The 15,992-nt window shown below is 36.0% G+C and overlaps 1 protein-coding gene across 1 annotated transcript; it reads left to right on the top strand.

Annotated features, from left to right (window-relative positions):
* The first annotated feature begins 4,501 nt into the window (after window positions 1-4,501).
* Window positions 4,502-11,320, top strand: LOC111408421 (plant UBX domain-containing protein 8-like). The gene is made up of 11 exons (XM_023038182.1): window positions 4,502-4,806; window positions 5,461-5,522; window positions 5,619-6,117; window positions 6,200-6,283; window positions 6,356-6,468; window positions 6,639-6,831; window positions 7,196-7,369; window positions 7,420-7,635; window positions 7,707-7,838; window positions 10,950-11,093; window positions 11,165-11,320. Exons 1-11 carry the CDS (start codon window positions 4,723-4,725, stop codon window positions 11,297-11,299), a joined length of 1,836 nt encoding a protein of 611 aa, XP_022893950.1. The 5' UTR covers window positions 4,502-4,722; the 3' UTR covers window positions 11,300-11,320.
* Window positions 11,321-15,992: the final 4,672 nt, after the last annotated feature.

The following is a 15,992-nucleotide window of genomic DNA, read 5'->3' as shown; positions in this document are numbered from 1 at the left end:
CACCACGTGACCTGTTTTCCTCAAATTTGTGGAAAACCAATTCCCACCAACTTTTCCTTTTTTTTTTTTTTTTTTTTCCCAAAAACTGGAACAAAATCAATCAACAATCGTAAAAAAAAAATTATCCCTTTAATTGATAATTTTCATAAAAAAAGGTCAAACGAACACCAAAAGATTTAAAATTAACATTTTTCTAGTGAAAAATTATACTAATAAAACACATCTAATTGACAATTCTCAGGAAAACAAGTTCAGGCAATTTAAATTATTACAATTTGTTTTCTTTCCACTTAAATTTTATTCTTACAATCAAATGAACCTTTATATTTTTTACTCTCATTCTCCTATATATATATATATATTAGTTGAATTCAAGTTCGGAAGAATGGCCTTGACATTTCTCTATTGTCTTTCTTGATACGAATGTTTCATATTTTTTTCTTCACCACGTCTTTTTCTTTTCTCTCATTTTTCTCACGAATAAATTCAAGTTCCAAAGAATGGCCTTGACATTTGTCACCACCAGGTCAGATATTTGATTGGCATCTCGTCTTTCATTATACATGATGGCTTAATTTATTGAAATCAATTGTAATTCGTATACTTAAAAATCAAAGACCATATCCTTGAATAATGCGTAGTGAAACACATTGAATTATTTATAAAGAACTTTGTCTTTTTATACGTTTTTAAATAATATATTAAATGTAGAAGAAATAGATACCAAATTTAATTACAAACTCATAAACAGATTACGACAAGTCTTTCTAACTGACGATAGATTTTTGTACGACTGTAGTCTCTCTCTCTTAAAAAAAATGATTACAATCTTTTAAAACAATTGAAGTCGTTTTAAAAGACTCCAATCGTTTTTAAAAAAACCACTGCAATCTTTTAAACAACTAGAGCCATTTTGGTAAAATAATTGTAGTCATTTTAAAAGATTGTAGTGTTTCTAAAACAATTAGAGTCAACAACTAATATTTTTTTTTAAAAAAAATCGATATTATCTCCCTCCTAATGTGAACTAAACTAATCTCAAAAAACAAATCAATGTCAACAAAACACAAATTTCAAAATAAATTTAGTATCAACTACCACAAAAAAATAAAATAAAATAAAATAAAATAAAATAAAATAAAATAAATAAAATAACTCTTATAGTACACATTCACACAACTCCTTGGAGATTTAGTTTCATTCGCCTATCAAAGAGACAAAGAAGGAACAATTACAAGAAATTATTTGAATTATCTTAAAGGCTATTATTTACAATTTATATTGTCACTATAAATATCTATTCACATAGTCTTGAATCACCAAGCAACTCTATACAACATGTATGTTGGCAAAAGAGAAGCTTCTTGTTACCTTTGTAGGTGTAGTTTGCAATCTGTATATAATAAAATCCTGGAATGAACAATACAACAAAAAATATCCCTACATATATAACATCATATTAAAATAGATAAAATAATAACAAAAAAAATAATATTTAACATCACCTCAGTCTATATATGTTTAAATTCTTCTTGTACCATACTAAACAAACAAAAAAATAGTAAGGTGAAATTAGATTTTTAATGACAATTTTTTTGATAGAAATTGGATTTTACTATGACGTTTTATTTTTTCTAGGCATCTTCACTATTATCTTTCACGTTGTCGATTTGTTCAACAATGCATTTAGCTCGATTATCATCCAAACGGGCATTGAGGCTCAAGCACTTGCTCTTCATGTGATGAGATTTCTTTTCTAATTCACTATCATGCAAAGAATTATCTACAAGATGAATGCATGTCTTCTTACAAACTATTCCAGAAATTTTTTATTTATTTTTATTTTTATTTTTATTTTTTTCCTGATTCCCATTAAAAAGACACAAGCATTAGCCAATCAAGTTTAAACCAGTGGTCAAGAAGACAACATTATTGTCCCATTATTGAAAAATGGCTGATCTCAAAATTTTAATTTTACTGTATTCACTTGATAAATTATGTCACTACAAACAAAACATAAGACTTAAATTGCATAATTTCCTCATTATCAAACAATGTTATCAAAATCGGCCCGGTCTGACCGGTTCAACCGGTAAAACTGAGAATCGGGCCCAAAACTGGGGTAATCACGCCTAGTTAACTGCTTATAACTAAACTACTCAAAAATTCACCGAACCAACTTGTTTAATTGTAGACCAGTGAACCGGTCACAGTTTTGTGGTTTTCCCAATTTTGTGTTTCCTTTTTAGTTTAAAAAATTTCAATTTCATGAATGGACCTCATAAACAAGAATTCAAAGGCCCATAAAAAAACATTGGATGATATGCTCCTTTTATAAACTTTCAACATGGGATAGTGCATTTTATAGATGCACTTCTGTTCAACGGTTTCATAAACTTCCAATATGGGATAGTGGCATAACAAAAATGTTAACAAATTATAGAATAATGAATCTAATTAACAAATTATTAATATGATTTTTTTTTTAAAAAAAATTATTGTTTTCATACTATTTTATTATTTTTGTATGTATTTATTGTATTCGGTTCGATTCCAGTTGAACCTTTTGAGCCTTAATCCTTCACCTTTTTCGAGTCAATGATCGAGTCGTTTTTAAAACATTGTTATCAAGTTTCATACTGATCTAAAAGCCATAGTTTAACTTTGTAGTCATAAATGAAATTTAAAACCAATCAAATAACCCATTGATGATGTATCATTATTCATGTATAATTGTCAATGAGCAAATTTAAGTAGGCCGTTTGTAAGTTTTCGAGGACTCATAGTTCAATTACAAGAATCCAATTCATCAAGGAGGGGAAAGGGGACAGGAATGGAACCAAGGGTAACTTTTTCGTGCCAATGGGAACTGCGTTAGCTCAAGACGAAGTGAAGCCACATGATTATGAAAACATGTTTGGACTGGGGTCGGGGGATCCTTATCTTCAGGAAAGAAATTCTGAAAACATAGGATTTTAAGGTTGTCTGTCCTTCGTTTATTTATATATTTTAGTTTTTCTGCTCGATGCCAGCAAACTTTATTGGGATATTTGACTGGAGTTCATCAATAGCCAGTGAAAATTACTCAAGTGGCTATGAATTTTGGGAACTTAGTTCATTCTCCTCGGATTGTAGACATCCAAACTTTGTAATTTTGGATGATATTAGATTAATACAAAAAAATGGGATTCAATAATTTTATGGTTGCATTGTACAGGATAAGACTTGAACATTGTAGGGCTCTAAGCAAAAACCGTCAAACCGGAAAACAGAATCGAAACTGCATTTTAGAAATCGTCGATTTGGTGCCATATGAAACCCGTCAACGAAATGATTTTGAATCAAACCAAACCGGTTAAAAACGGTTTGGTTTAGGTTTAGGTTTGAGAATTTTAATTATGGTTTAAAATTAGATCGAACTAGCGAAAAAATATATAAAAATAAAAAAGAAAAAAATGAACTTTTTTGAAAATTCATCCAAATATGTAAAATTCAATAATTTTGTGACTTTTGTCATTTATGGATATTTTTGTCAATTTTTAATTTTCTATATATATATATATATTATTACCCAATAATCCTAATTAGTTATTATCATTATTATTATTTTTATCGAGTTTTAATTTTTGTCTTGGATCTAGGATCTTAAAAGCCATATAAGCTCCAAACTAGAAAAGAGGAAGGATTTGAGTTTGGATTATATTACTTTCAGTCTTACACCCATTGAATAACACGAAATAGAAAAAGGGTAATTATTATGCTTATATATTATAAATAATTGCTTTATTATTGTGGTTGGTTATTTTCTCTATCTAATCAGAAGCATTTTATTATTGCAGTTATGATGATCACGACTTGTTGAACATCATTAATGTTATTGGCCTTATATTTAGTTTAGTAGATTTTTATTATAACGTTATCGTAACATCATTAGTCTAAAAATGGCGAACAAAAACCTATGTTTTACTTTATTGTGATTTCACTTTGATTTAGTTGGTATTTAAATTAATAGTAAATATATTTAGTTTGTTTTAGATTTATTACTAGTAAGATATAAATATATGTTGAATTCAATGAATTGATGGAGTAAAAGTGGACAGACAAAAATATTTACGGCGAAACCAGCGGTTTAAAACCAGATCAAACCGTTAGGTTTAGGTTTGAGTTTTTTTTTTTTCAAACCGTTTGAAATGGTTTGATTTATGTTTGGATTTTTTTCAAACTGGTTTAAACAGTTTTGTTTGAAAATTTGTCAAAAATCGGTAAAATCGGACCACTTACCCCCTAATTATATGGTAGGTTTTGGAGGGTAAAAGAGGAAATAACAATATTAATATTTTGTTCATATTTTTTTTGTTATATATAATTTGGTCAAAGGCTAAAAATGATTTTCAACCGGGTCAAAGGTCCTTTTACCACTATTCTCACAACTTATTCCCCAAGATATCAGAATTTCTACAAGAGAAAGGGAAAGAATTGGCGTGCAAGTTTAAAATATTACACAAGCGGCAGTCTCTTTCATCTTATTTACCGAACCTGCAAATGCAATCATCCACCTCTGTAGAATTTAATCCAATTTTTCTTCTCAAACTTTACACTACACAGCACACAATCAACAATTAGAATATTATTCGAAGCAAATAAAAATAAAAGAAATTGAAATTTTCTTAATTATAGTTTGAAACTAGAAAACATACAGAAAAATATTTTCTTTCTTAGAAAATGGCGAGAGCTAACCAAGGGGAAATCGAGACTTTCATGAGCATCACCGGCGTTTCTGATGCCACTGCTGTTCAGAAACTTGAGGTAATTTTTACTGTTAAATTAGTTTTCAGGATTGAAATATTAATATACTAAATTCAGTGAATTTTTTAGCACCTTTTATTGAATATGGGGTCTGTAATATGTTATATAACTGTAAATGGTGTGATTAATTAGCTAGTAAATACTATGATTTATTATTTATTTATTTATTTATTTATTTTTATTTTCAGCCGAGTTGAAAGAATTATACCTGGTTTATGTGATTTAGTTTTCTGTTAGCTTTAGCAAATTCTATATGCGCATGTTTTTAATTTTGGTGTTTTTTGCCATCATCATGAACAAGTTTTGTACACCTTTTATTCTATAAAAGGCTCACCATTGAACATCAACTGTATTGTCGACAGATTCAGTGAAAGAATATGTATAGCAGATTTATTATTGTCCTGGAATGTTAACATAGCTAATTATTGTATCACGTTCTTTCAGAAATAAGGAACTTTAATTCTTTATTATTGTATAACACTTCTAATATTAATCGCACACTGTTTCAGTTAATAGCTTTCAATTTGTTTTGTTGGAGGAGTTTAAGTTTTAAACAATACTGTTGTGATTGCTTGCACGCTCTTCTTTCACGTTTTTTTTTATTGCTTCTTTCCTTTGCTTTTAACTTGATAGTTTTATATGTTGTGTAAGTAGGAGCATCATGGCAACCTCAACGAAGCTGTTAATGCACATTTTAGTGCCGGGGACAGAAACATGTAACATTTTATAGTGTCTTTTTATATCTTCCTTTTATTTTTCTTTCCTTTTGTCCAACTAAATTCCTAAGTATATGGTTTTTTCGCCATTTTCAGAACAAATCAGGCATCCTCTGTGGATCCTCATGATGATGTTATGGACATTGATGATCCAATCCAAGATGAATCCCATAGACCTCCTTTCTCGTTGCCAGTGTCCACTAAAGATGCGAATACATTTTCTCTTCTTGGTCCCAACTTTACTGGAAGTATAGTTGATAGGGGTACTGATTTTACAAGTGGTTCACATTTTGTGTCACATCCAAGAGAAGTGAGGCGGATTCCTATTGAAATGAAAGATGGGAATGGACCAATGGGTGATTCCGGTAATGCTCCTACTAATGAAGATGTAACTGTAAGTGCCCGAGATCATGGAGGGACTGTCATAATTGACGACGACGATGAAGCCAATGTTCCTAATGGCCCTATAAGTGCTCCCACTATTGTTGATGAGGCCGACTACAACAAGGATATAGAAGAAGAAATGGTTCGGGCAGCTATCGAGGCTTCTAAGCAGGATGCTGCAAAGTCAGAGCAGCAACTTGACAATTATAGTGTATGTTGTGGTTTTAATGTGCGAGATCTCTCATCCTTGAGCTCCGTCAATTTCATTAATGGTATATTTCATTCTGATACAGGATCTTAGGGATCCCATGCCTCAGCCAAGGCAGTCGCATCCAGAAGATGCTGAATTTGATCATGCAGTTTCATCATCGCTGAAGGTACATTTGTCAATTTTATGCCAACATTTTACGAATTATCATCGTTAATTCATTAACACGAAGTGAATTTAGACAGCAGAGCAAGAGAAAGCATTGCAGGAAGGAAAAATTGGAGCATTAGACCTGGAAGCTGAGAAATCAGCTGAGACGGAGGAGCCGGGGAAACTAAAATCCTCAAGTGGAAGGTATGTGTCTCCTTTGTCATCAATGTTTTGATAGAGTTGTTCTTCCCGTGACTTTGGCTGGGAGTTACTCTTTCTTTGTTTGCATGTTGGGTACCATAATTCTCATGATGGATGCATTGACATAATTGTTGAGTGTCAAGTATTTGGATCTTCTGATAAGGTACTTTTAGGCAATCTAGATTGGAGATCGGAAGCTCTTCCATCCAAAATGAAGCAGATGTAGAAGAGCAGCCGCTAGTTAGGCAAAGGAACAGACATATGACCTCAGATTCTCTTGAAGGAGTTGAGGTTACCCCACCACCAAGTCAGCATGATAATCTTCATCAGTCACAGCAGAATGAAAGTGTCTTTCCCTCTGATGAGGTAACATACGTTTCTCCATATTCACAACTTAGGAACATGTTTAGCTAAGCTGAAAAATAAGTTAATTTAGCTTTTTTGAATGTAAAGATCATGCTTATATTTTATCAAGTTATTGTACTGAAGTTCAAAAAAATAGGCGACTTCTAAGAAAAAAGTCTAGCATGTTTGAGAGAAAGAGTTACTTTGACTAACTTTTAGAGCTTCAAATATGTTTGGCCAAGCTTATTAGTTACTTAGGTAAACATTTGTTTTAACTGTAGCCCCACTTTATCTCACATTTATTAAATCATCTGGAAAGTAAAAATGAATTTCTTTTTTTTTGTTTTTTTTGTTTTAAGAGCACTAATATTTTATATCCTTAAAGTGGGGTGGCATCTCGTCTGTGGAGCATGACGAAGCTGTAATGCTTGAAGCTGCAATGTTTGGTGGGATTCCTGAAGGGAGTGGATATGACTTCCGTTATCCACCTCATGAGCTCATACAGGATGATTTAGATAGAAGTATGGGTCTTCACCAAAGGCATATACCTCGTCCTCCCTCACCCTCGTTTTTTTGTTTTAAGAGCACTAATATTTTATATCCTTAAAGTGGGGTGGCATCTCGTCTGTGGAGCATGACGAAGCTGTAATGCTTGAAGCTGCAATGTTTGGTGGGATTCCTGAAGGGAGTGGATATGACTTCCGTTATCCACCTCATGAGCTCATACAGGATGATTTAGATAGAAGTATGGGTCTTCACCAAAGGCATATACCTCGTCCTCCCTCACCCTCTCTTACTGCTCAGCGGTTGATTCGAGAACAACAGGTTCGTGTAATGAGAATGCATTGGTGCTTACAGTTTGTCATCCTTGATTCTAAATCTGTGATTACATGCAGGATGACGAATTTCTTGCAGCATTACAAGCTGACAGAGAGAAGGAATTGAAGGCCAAGGAAGATGCTGAAGCTGCTATTGCAGAAGAGAGACACAAAGAGGAGGAAATGCAGAGGAGACTGGAAGAGGAACGGGTAATTTAATTTTGAAATTTTGGTCCATTGACCACAGCTTATTATAGGCGATAGTTGAAAGAACTTTAACAGCATGTTTCTTGCTCTTGCTCTTGATTGAATTTTGATTTGCTTTAAATTTCGTGCTTGGACAGCATCTTTTTTAAAGCTTATGGTTTCATACTTGATTATAACTTCGATAGATATACTCTTGAATTTTCATGCTAAGCTTTGCCTCTTCGAGTTATTTCTAGACAATGGAACACATTAGGGAATGTTATCCCTGGACATGTTTGTTTATTACACTTGGCACCATTCGTGACCAAAGTTTAAAAATCAGGCATCAATGCATTTTGCCTCTTTGAAGCTGGGAAAAGTCTTGAGGCATAAGCCTTGATACAAAACAATGAAGTATAACATAAAAGATAAATGAAACATATACTCATAGTAAATTAACAAGTAATAAATCCTCAAAATAGTAATCACATAATAATATTAGTAATCCACAACCAACCTAGAAAAGACTTAAGGTGATCCATATCTTAACTTTATATACAATTGTCAATAGAATTATCAGCATTCCTTGTCATGCTTCTCTTCAATTTCAATTTGTTGTCATCCTCAACTTGAAGTGGTGATTTCACCTTCCCGTATAAATGCAAAAAACAAATTTCGTTAATCGAACTTGGTAACTAAGATAAACAAATACACGTTTCAATTAGAAAATAAGTACCTTTGCCTAAAACATTATACTGGCATTGTGCAGCACTCTCTGCCCTAAAAAATCCTCATTGAGATCAATATCATTAAGCTTAAATGTGTTTAATGGACTTTCACAGAATCAGTCTTATTCAACAATCCATCATCGCCTGACAACAAGTTATACACAACTGAAGGACATCCTCTGGCTGAATTTAATCTTGTAATCTTATTATACATTTTGCAAAAGAAAGGAATTAAAGGATTAATCCTCTTTTTGATCAAGCAGTGGTATGGACTTAAGTGAACTCTCTCCAGTGCAGTCTACATTGAGAAGTTGAAATAGTAAGACCAAAAACTTTAATTGCATAGCTTGTCAATCTTTTAGTGTCTCTGAATTGAGCCCAACAACGAACTAAATCAAAATTATGAAAAAAAGTGTGAAAGCATTTGTTAAATGTAAAGTATATTGATTATCTATATCATGATGTTGAGATATAATGTGTGATAATAAAATTTTAAGTAAGCACGCACATTCCAGGAGAACTTTTTCGCAAGATTATTTTATAAAATTTTATTTTAATTATGTAAATACTAGCTGAACTTCTTTCAATGTTCTTCTAACTCTGCTCAAAGTTTTACTTAAAAGTTGTCTCTTGCATGGAAAGTGTTTGCTCAATTTTTTAGTGTCTCTGAATTGAGCCCAACAATGAACTAAATCAAAATTAAGAAGAAAAGTGTGAAAGCTATTGTTAAACGTAAAGTGTATTGATTATCTATATCATGATGTTGAGATATAATGTGTGATAATAAAATTTTAAATAAGCACGCACATACCAGGAGAACTTTTTGGCAAGATGATTTTTTAAAATTTTATTTTAATTATGTAAATACTAGCTGAACTTCTTTCAATGTTCTTCTAATGCTGCTCAAAGTTCTACTTAAAAGTTGTCTCTTTCATGGAAAGTGTTTGCTCGACATAGCCCTTTAGTTACTAGTTCTGAGAAGCCATGAAATGAGTGGTAATCCATTTCTTTTCTATATTACTACTTGAGTCAAAATTTAATACCTATTACAATTTTGCATTCGTAACCAGTGTTCAATTAACAATGTTTGGCTTGCATTAACCTCTTATATATCAGGGAAGAAGTTATTGTACTTGCATTAACTGCACTTGAAAATATTCTTCGAAGTGCCATTGAGGGTATGGGAGCATAGGTTTTGAACCTGAATTGGGCAAAGAGGTGGGTCACTGGTTCAACCAATAATCCCCTGATTCAACCGGCGAGTCAACTCCTTTCAAATATGATGTTAACTACTTAAAAAATCTTCAAATTTGTTCCAAACAAAACAAAAATTTGGATCCTTTACCTCCAAACCCACTTTCTTCAGTACAATTAACATGTACGGGGAGAAGACAAGAAGTCCTCCAAAAAATTAACCTCCAGAGTTAGAAAAATCATAAACTACCACTTGACCAATAGACTTTAGAAAACCCATAATCAGAAAGTAATGATACAAAGCAATCTTTCATAGACTTTAATGCCTGTTTGGTTTGGATTAAAATTTGATTTTAATCTAAGTCAAAGTCAAACAATCAATATTAACCTCATCTTTCATGGGTTCAACAACTTTCAACCACACATTTCAAAAACTTTTATCATAATCTAATAAAAAATCTAATTTTAATCCCTACCAAACATCCTCTTAATGTGAAACTGCCAAGAAAAACTTTATAATTGGACTTTTCTCTAGTCATCAAATAATACTAGTATGGATTGAAGGAGGTTGGATAAAATTACAATGAGAAGTTAATTTCTCAATTCAAATTGGGAGAACCATGTTCTGTTGCTAGAAAAATTTAGGGCTAAGGGTAAACATGCCGGGTAAAAGTTGAAATGGAGAGTCCAAATGCAAGTAAAAGTGTTAGATCGGTATATTTTTTCCTCATCAACAAACCATTGGTTCAACTGGGTCATGTTTTTTCATGAAACCAGGTGGTATTTTGGTTGAACCAGTCTGGTCTTATAATACTGTATGGTAGAGAACTTCCCAATCTCTAGAAAAGTGTCAAAGTAATAAGCGAAGAAAGAAACAAAAAATGAACTAGTAAGCCCTCCAACTGCTTAGCTTTAAAATGTTTGAGGCTTGTTTTCACGTAAGCTATGAGGTTTGCCCAAATTGTTGAGCTAATTTTGCATGATTACATTTTGAATCTCTTTGACATCATTGATGTTATTGGTGGAGGTCTTGGGAAAGGCATATTATATATATATATTTTTTTTTTTGAAAAGAAGGCATATTTTATATTTAGTAAGGTTTAGTAATTTGGTTGCTTTTCTCTTCCAATGGTCTAGTAGGTTAATAAGAACTACTTTTTAGTAACAATTTATGCTTTAGAGCTTATACCTTGTATCTGTTATCACTGGCCAGGAACTTGAGAGACAATTAGCTGCAAAAGAAGCTTCCCTTCCTCTGGAACCAACTCCAGATGATGACAATGCTATTACCCTTCTTGTGAGGATGCCGGATGGCAGTCGGATGGGTCGGAGCTTTCTTAAGTTAGACAAGCTGCAGGTATGGATGAGGTGGATCTTTGGTTTGTACTTATTTTCTTATTCACAACCTTACCTGATTTTTTTTTGCAGTATCTTTTTGACTTCATTGATGTTGGCAGAGTGGTTAAGCCTGGTACTTACAGATTGGTAAATATTTCTTGCCATCCTCTTCTTATTTGTGCCAGTTCGTCTCCTTTTCGTTTAATTCTGAAGATACACTTTTAGACGGCTTTTGGTAGCTGAACGCTTGGATGGAATGGTGATGATGGAGGTGGAATGATTATTCTAGTTCTTTGTTCACTACAAACATTAAAAAAGAAAAAATAAAGAAACCAAGATAGAAGGATGCAAATCCATTTCGTCTGCCAATTTCCATAAACACCATTGACAATCTAAATTTTGAAACCATCAAATTGTATTCACCAAAAACACTTCAGGAAAAATCAATAGGCAACGTACATCTGTTTTCATATGAATTTCAATTTATAAAACTAAAACTTACCAAAAAATTCAAACTTGCTGATTATGGCAAATCTCTGCCCAAACATCAATATATGACCTACTTGAGGGAGTGGGAGATGGAGATGTATTGAGTAGTGAAGAGGATTGTGATAAGCCCCCAATTAAGCATACCTATTCTAGAAGAATGGAGAAGAGGGGGGGCAGTAACAAATTCTGTTAGGAGTGAAAAGTGAGGAGGGCAATTCGGTTAGTAGTAATCTATCAATAGAAAAGGGTTGGGAAGAGATAGGCACGCAAAAAGAATATTTCAGTAAGAGTGGATGTCATACGACCTCTTAACGGTCACCTTTAATTCGGTTCTGTTCTTTCTTTTTGTAATTGGTATTTTCCATTAATACAAGTCTCCTTTTTCAATTGATTTCCTTGTTTTCCCCATGTAATTCTATAGCACTTTGAGTTGTACTTATCAATTTGGTATCAGAGCCATACAACCATGACGTTGATAGATCGTGTGGGAGATTTGGAGCAAAGGGTGGAGAACCATCATCAGGAACTTCAGGCAGGTTTGGGTTCACTACAAGCAGAATTCAAACTAATGCATGCGGGAATGACAGAAAAGTTCGAAATGCTCATGCGAAAATGGGATATTCAGGAGAAAGAACGTAAGGAGAAAGGAATAGCCATTGAGAAGTCACCAACGTTGTCTGCCGAGTCTGGGTTAACACAATCGCGACCCAGCAGTAACCAATTCGTTGGGGGAAGTGCTGGTAATGAATGGAGGGGGGAGCCACGCATACGGCGATTGGAGATGCCGGTATTTGAAGGGAACGATCCAGATGGCTGGGTGTTCAGGGTGGAAAGATATTTCAGTATCAATCGACTCTCTGAGGAGAAGAAGTTGGAGGCCGCGGCGGTGTGTTTTGACGGCGAGGCACTGGCCTGGTTCCAGTAGGAAGAACGGAGGAGACCTGTGAAAACTTGGGAAGATTTGAAGGCACAATTGCTCAGGCGATTTCGACCCTCACAGGAGGGATCCTTATGTGCCCAATTCTTGTCTCTCCGGCAAACTTCGACGGTGAGGGAGTACTGCCGGCGTTTTGAAACTCTAGCCTCGCCATTAATTGGAATCTTAGAGGAGGTGATGGAATGTAGTTTTCTTAATGGACTCAGGCCGGAAATTAGGGCCGAAGTCCAATTACTGAGACCTTTGGGCCTAGAGTAGATTATGGAGGTGGTCCAAATGGTTGAGGACCTGAACCTAATTACCCACCAAGGCCCCGGTCCAACGAAGCCCAAAAGTATTCCATATCATAGTCCCAACCCGCCTCAAGCCCCACTCAGTCAAAATAGAAACACGATCCTAGTAAATCTACTTCCACAACGCCCAAATTTTGTCCCCAAAAATCCAGCAGCCTTCAAACGCCTTTCAGATTCTGAGATTCAAATCAAGAGGGAGAAGGGTTTGTGTTATAAGTGTGATGAAAGGTTCACAGTTTGGCACCGATGCAGGAATAAAGAATTACAAGTCCTGGTGACCCGCGAGTTTGAAGGAAGCAATGAGCAAACGAAGGTTGGGCAGAACGGCGAACTGGATGCCGGCGAAGTTGAGGCTGACGGCGACTTGGGTCCCTTCGGAAATGACATCATGGGCCCGGGACAGTCAGTGGAATTGTCAATAAATTGGGTGGTGGGCCTCACAGTGTCGGGCACCATGAAATTGAAGGGAAGGCTTGGACAGCGAGAGGTGGTGGTACTGGTGGATAGTGGGGCATCACATAACTTTATTTCAACTGACATGGTTCAACAGCTGGGGTTGCCATTCTCTGGCACTGCAGGCTACAGAGTGATCATGGGAACCGGCTTAACAGTGAAAGGGGAAGGCATTTGTCGACGGGTGTCTTTAAAGCTACCAGGGCTATTGATAAAGGAAGATTTTTTACCCTTGGAATTGGATAGCTCTGATATTATTCTGGGAATGCAGTGGCTTCAGAAGTTGGGAAGGACGCAGGTGGATTGGAAGAGTCTAACGATGTCTTTCGACGTGGCTGGGACGAAAATAACATTGCAGGGGGACCCCAGCCTCAGCAGGACTCCCGTGTCACTGAAAACGATGTGGAAGGCTTTTAAGGAATAGGGAGAAGGACTTTTGCTGGAATTGGGAACCATTACCATCGACTCAAAACTTACTACGCCGCAACCAGCAGCAATTATTATCGAAATTTTGAGGAATTTCAATTGGTCTTCAAGGATGTAACCCAGCTGCCTCCTAAGAGAACTCAAGATCATGCGATCATCTTGAAATCCGGTGCTGCGCCGGTGAATGTGAGGCCTTATCGATACACGCACTTCCAGAAGAATGAAATTGATCAGCTGGTGCGGGAAATGTTGGTAGCAGGAATTATACAGCAAAGCACAAGTCCGTTTTCAAGTCCTGTGCTTTTGGTCAGGAAGAAAGATGGAAATTGGAGATTTTGCGTGGATTACCAAGCATTAAACAAAGTCACTTTCCCTGTCAAATTTCCCATCCCGATCAATGATGAGCTGCTGGATGAGTTGAATGGGGCGACGGTGTTCTCAAAGATTGACCTTAAGTCCGGATACCATCAAATCCGGGTAAGAGCAGAGGATGTTCCGAAAACTGCCTTTTGGACCCATGAAGGCCATTACGAATTTCTCGTCATGCCTTTTGGTTTGATGAATGCACCAGCCACTTTTCAATCCTTGATGAATTCCATCTTCAGAGAGCTGCTCAGGAAATGTGTGTTGGTCTTCTTCGATGACATCCTAGTCTATAGCCGAACCGAGGTGGAGCACAGGGATCAACTACGTAAGGTTCTACAGGTCCTAGTGGAAAATCAGCTTTATGCGAACAAAAAGAAGTGTTTATTTGGGCAGAAAGAGATAGAGTATCTGGGGCATATTATTTCGGGAAAGGAGTAGCGACGGATGAGTCTAAAGTAGCGGCAATGAAAGAATGGCCGCGGCCAAAAAACTTGAAGGAATTAAGAGGCTTCCTAGGGTTGACAGGGTACTACAGACACTTTGTCGAATCCTATGGTAAGATAGCGTGGCCATTGATTCAACAATTGAAGAAGGATAACTTTGGGTGGAATGAAGCAGCAGAAGTAGCATTTACAAAATTAAAGCAAGCAATGGTGAGGGTTCCAGTGTTAGTTCTTCTAGATTTTTCACAGCCTTTTGTGATTGAGACGGATGCGTCTGGACAAGGAGTGGGGGCTGTCTTGATGCAAAATCAGAAACCCATTGCTTATTTTAGCCGGGTCCTTCCGCCGAGGAGCCAGAATAAATCAATATATGAAAAGGAACTCATGGCAATTGTGTTGGCTGTACAGAAGTGGAGGCATTATTTGCTGGGAAGACAATTTGTAGTCCGGACAGACCAGAAGAGTCTCAAATTCCTTCTTGAATAGCGCTTAGTAAACGTGGAATATCAAAAATGGTTCACAAAGTTGTTGGGGTTTGACATGGCTATAGATTACAAGGCCGGGCTGGAGAATAGGGCAGCAGATGCGCTGTCAAGAAAGGGAACAGCCACGACCTTGATGACCCTTAGCATTTCTTGTAGCCTACAGTTAGATGAAGTGATAAAGGCTGCAGAAGAAGATCCGATGTTGAGCCGCATTAAGACTACTCTAAAGAATGATCCATCGTCTTGTCCAGGTTATACCCTCATTCAGGGAGTTTTGTTATACAAAGACAGAATCACTTTACCTCGGGAATCATCACTTATCTTAGTGGTTCTACAAGATGGACATGACAGTAAGATTGGGGGACATGGGGGTTTCCTTAAAACCTTCAAAAGGGTGGCAGCAACTTTCCATTGGATTGGGATGAAAAAAGACATAAGAGCATATGTGGCCGCATGTGAAGTTTGCCAACAGCACAAGTATTCCACCTTAGCTCCTGCCGGGCTGTTGCAGCCGCTCCCTATACCAGAGAAAATATGGGAAGTCGTGTCCATGGATTTCATAGAAGGGCTACCAAAATCGGAAGGGTTTGATTCAATCTTGGTAGTAGTTGATCGCTTGAGCAAGTATGCGCACTTCATTGGTCTCAAACACCCCTACACAGCACCATCTGTGGCAACTGCCTTTGTAAAGGAAGTGGTTCGGCTTCATGGGATTCCTCACTCAATCATTTCCGACCGAGACAAGGTATTCTTGAGCAAGTTTTGGTGTGAGCTGACTAAACTCAGACATAGCTCAGCCTATCACCCCCAAACTGATGGACAAACAGAATTGGTAAATAGAGGAGTGGAAACGTATTTACGTTGCTTTACTTCAGTCCGACCAAAGGAGTGGCATCACTTCTTACCTTGGGCGGAGTATTCTTACAATACCTCATTCCATGTGGGAGCACAACGTACCCCTTTTCACATAGTGTATGGAAGAGACCCTCCACCTCTGCTGCGTTTTGAGAAAGGGTCAACTATAGT

Source organism: Olea europaea, chromosome 13 (assembly GCF_002742605.1).
Source record: "Olea europaea var. sylvestris chromosome 13, O_europaea_v1, whole genome shotgun sequence".
NCBI lineage: Eukaryota > Viridiplantae > Streptophyta > Magnoliopsida > Lamiales > Oleaceae > Olea > Olea europaea.
Note: the sequence above shows the minus strand (reverse complement) of the source record. Positions and strands in the feature narration are given on the sequence as shown.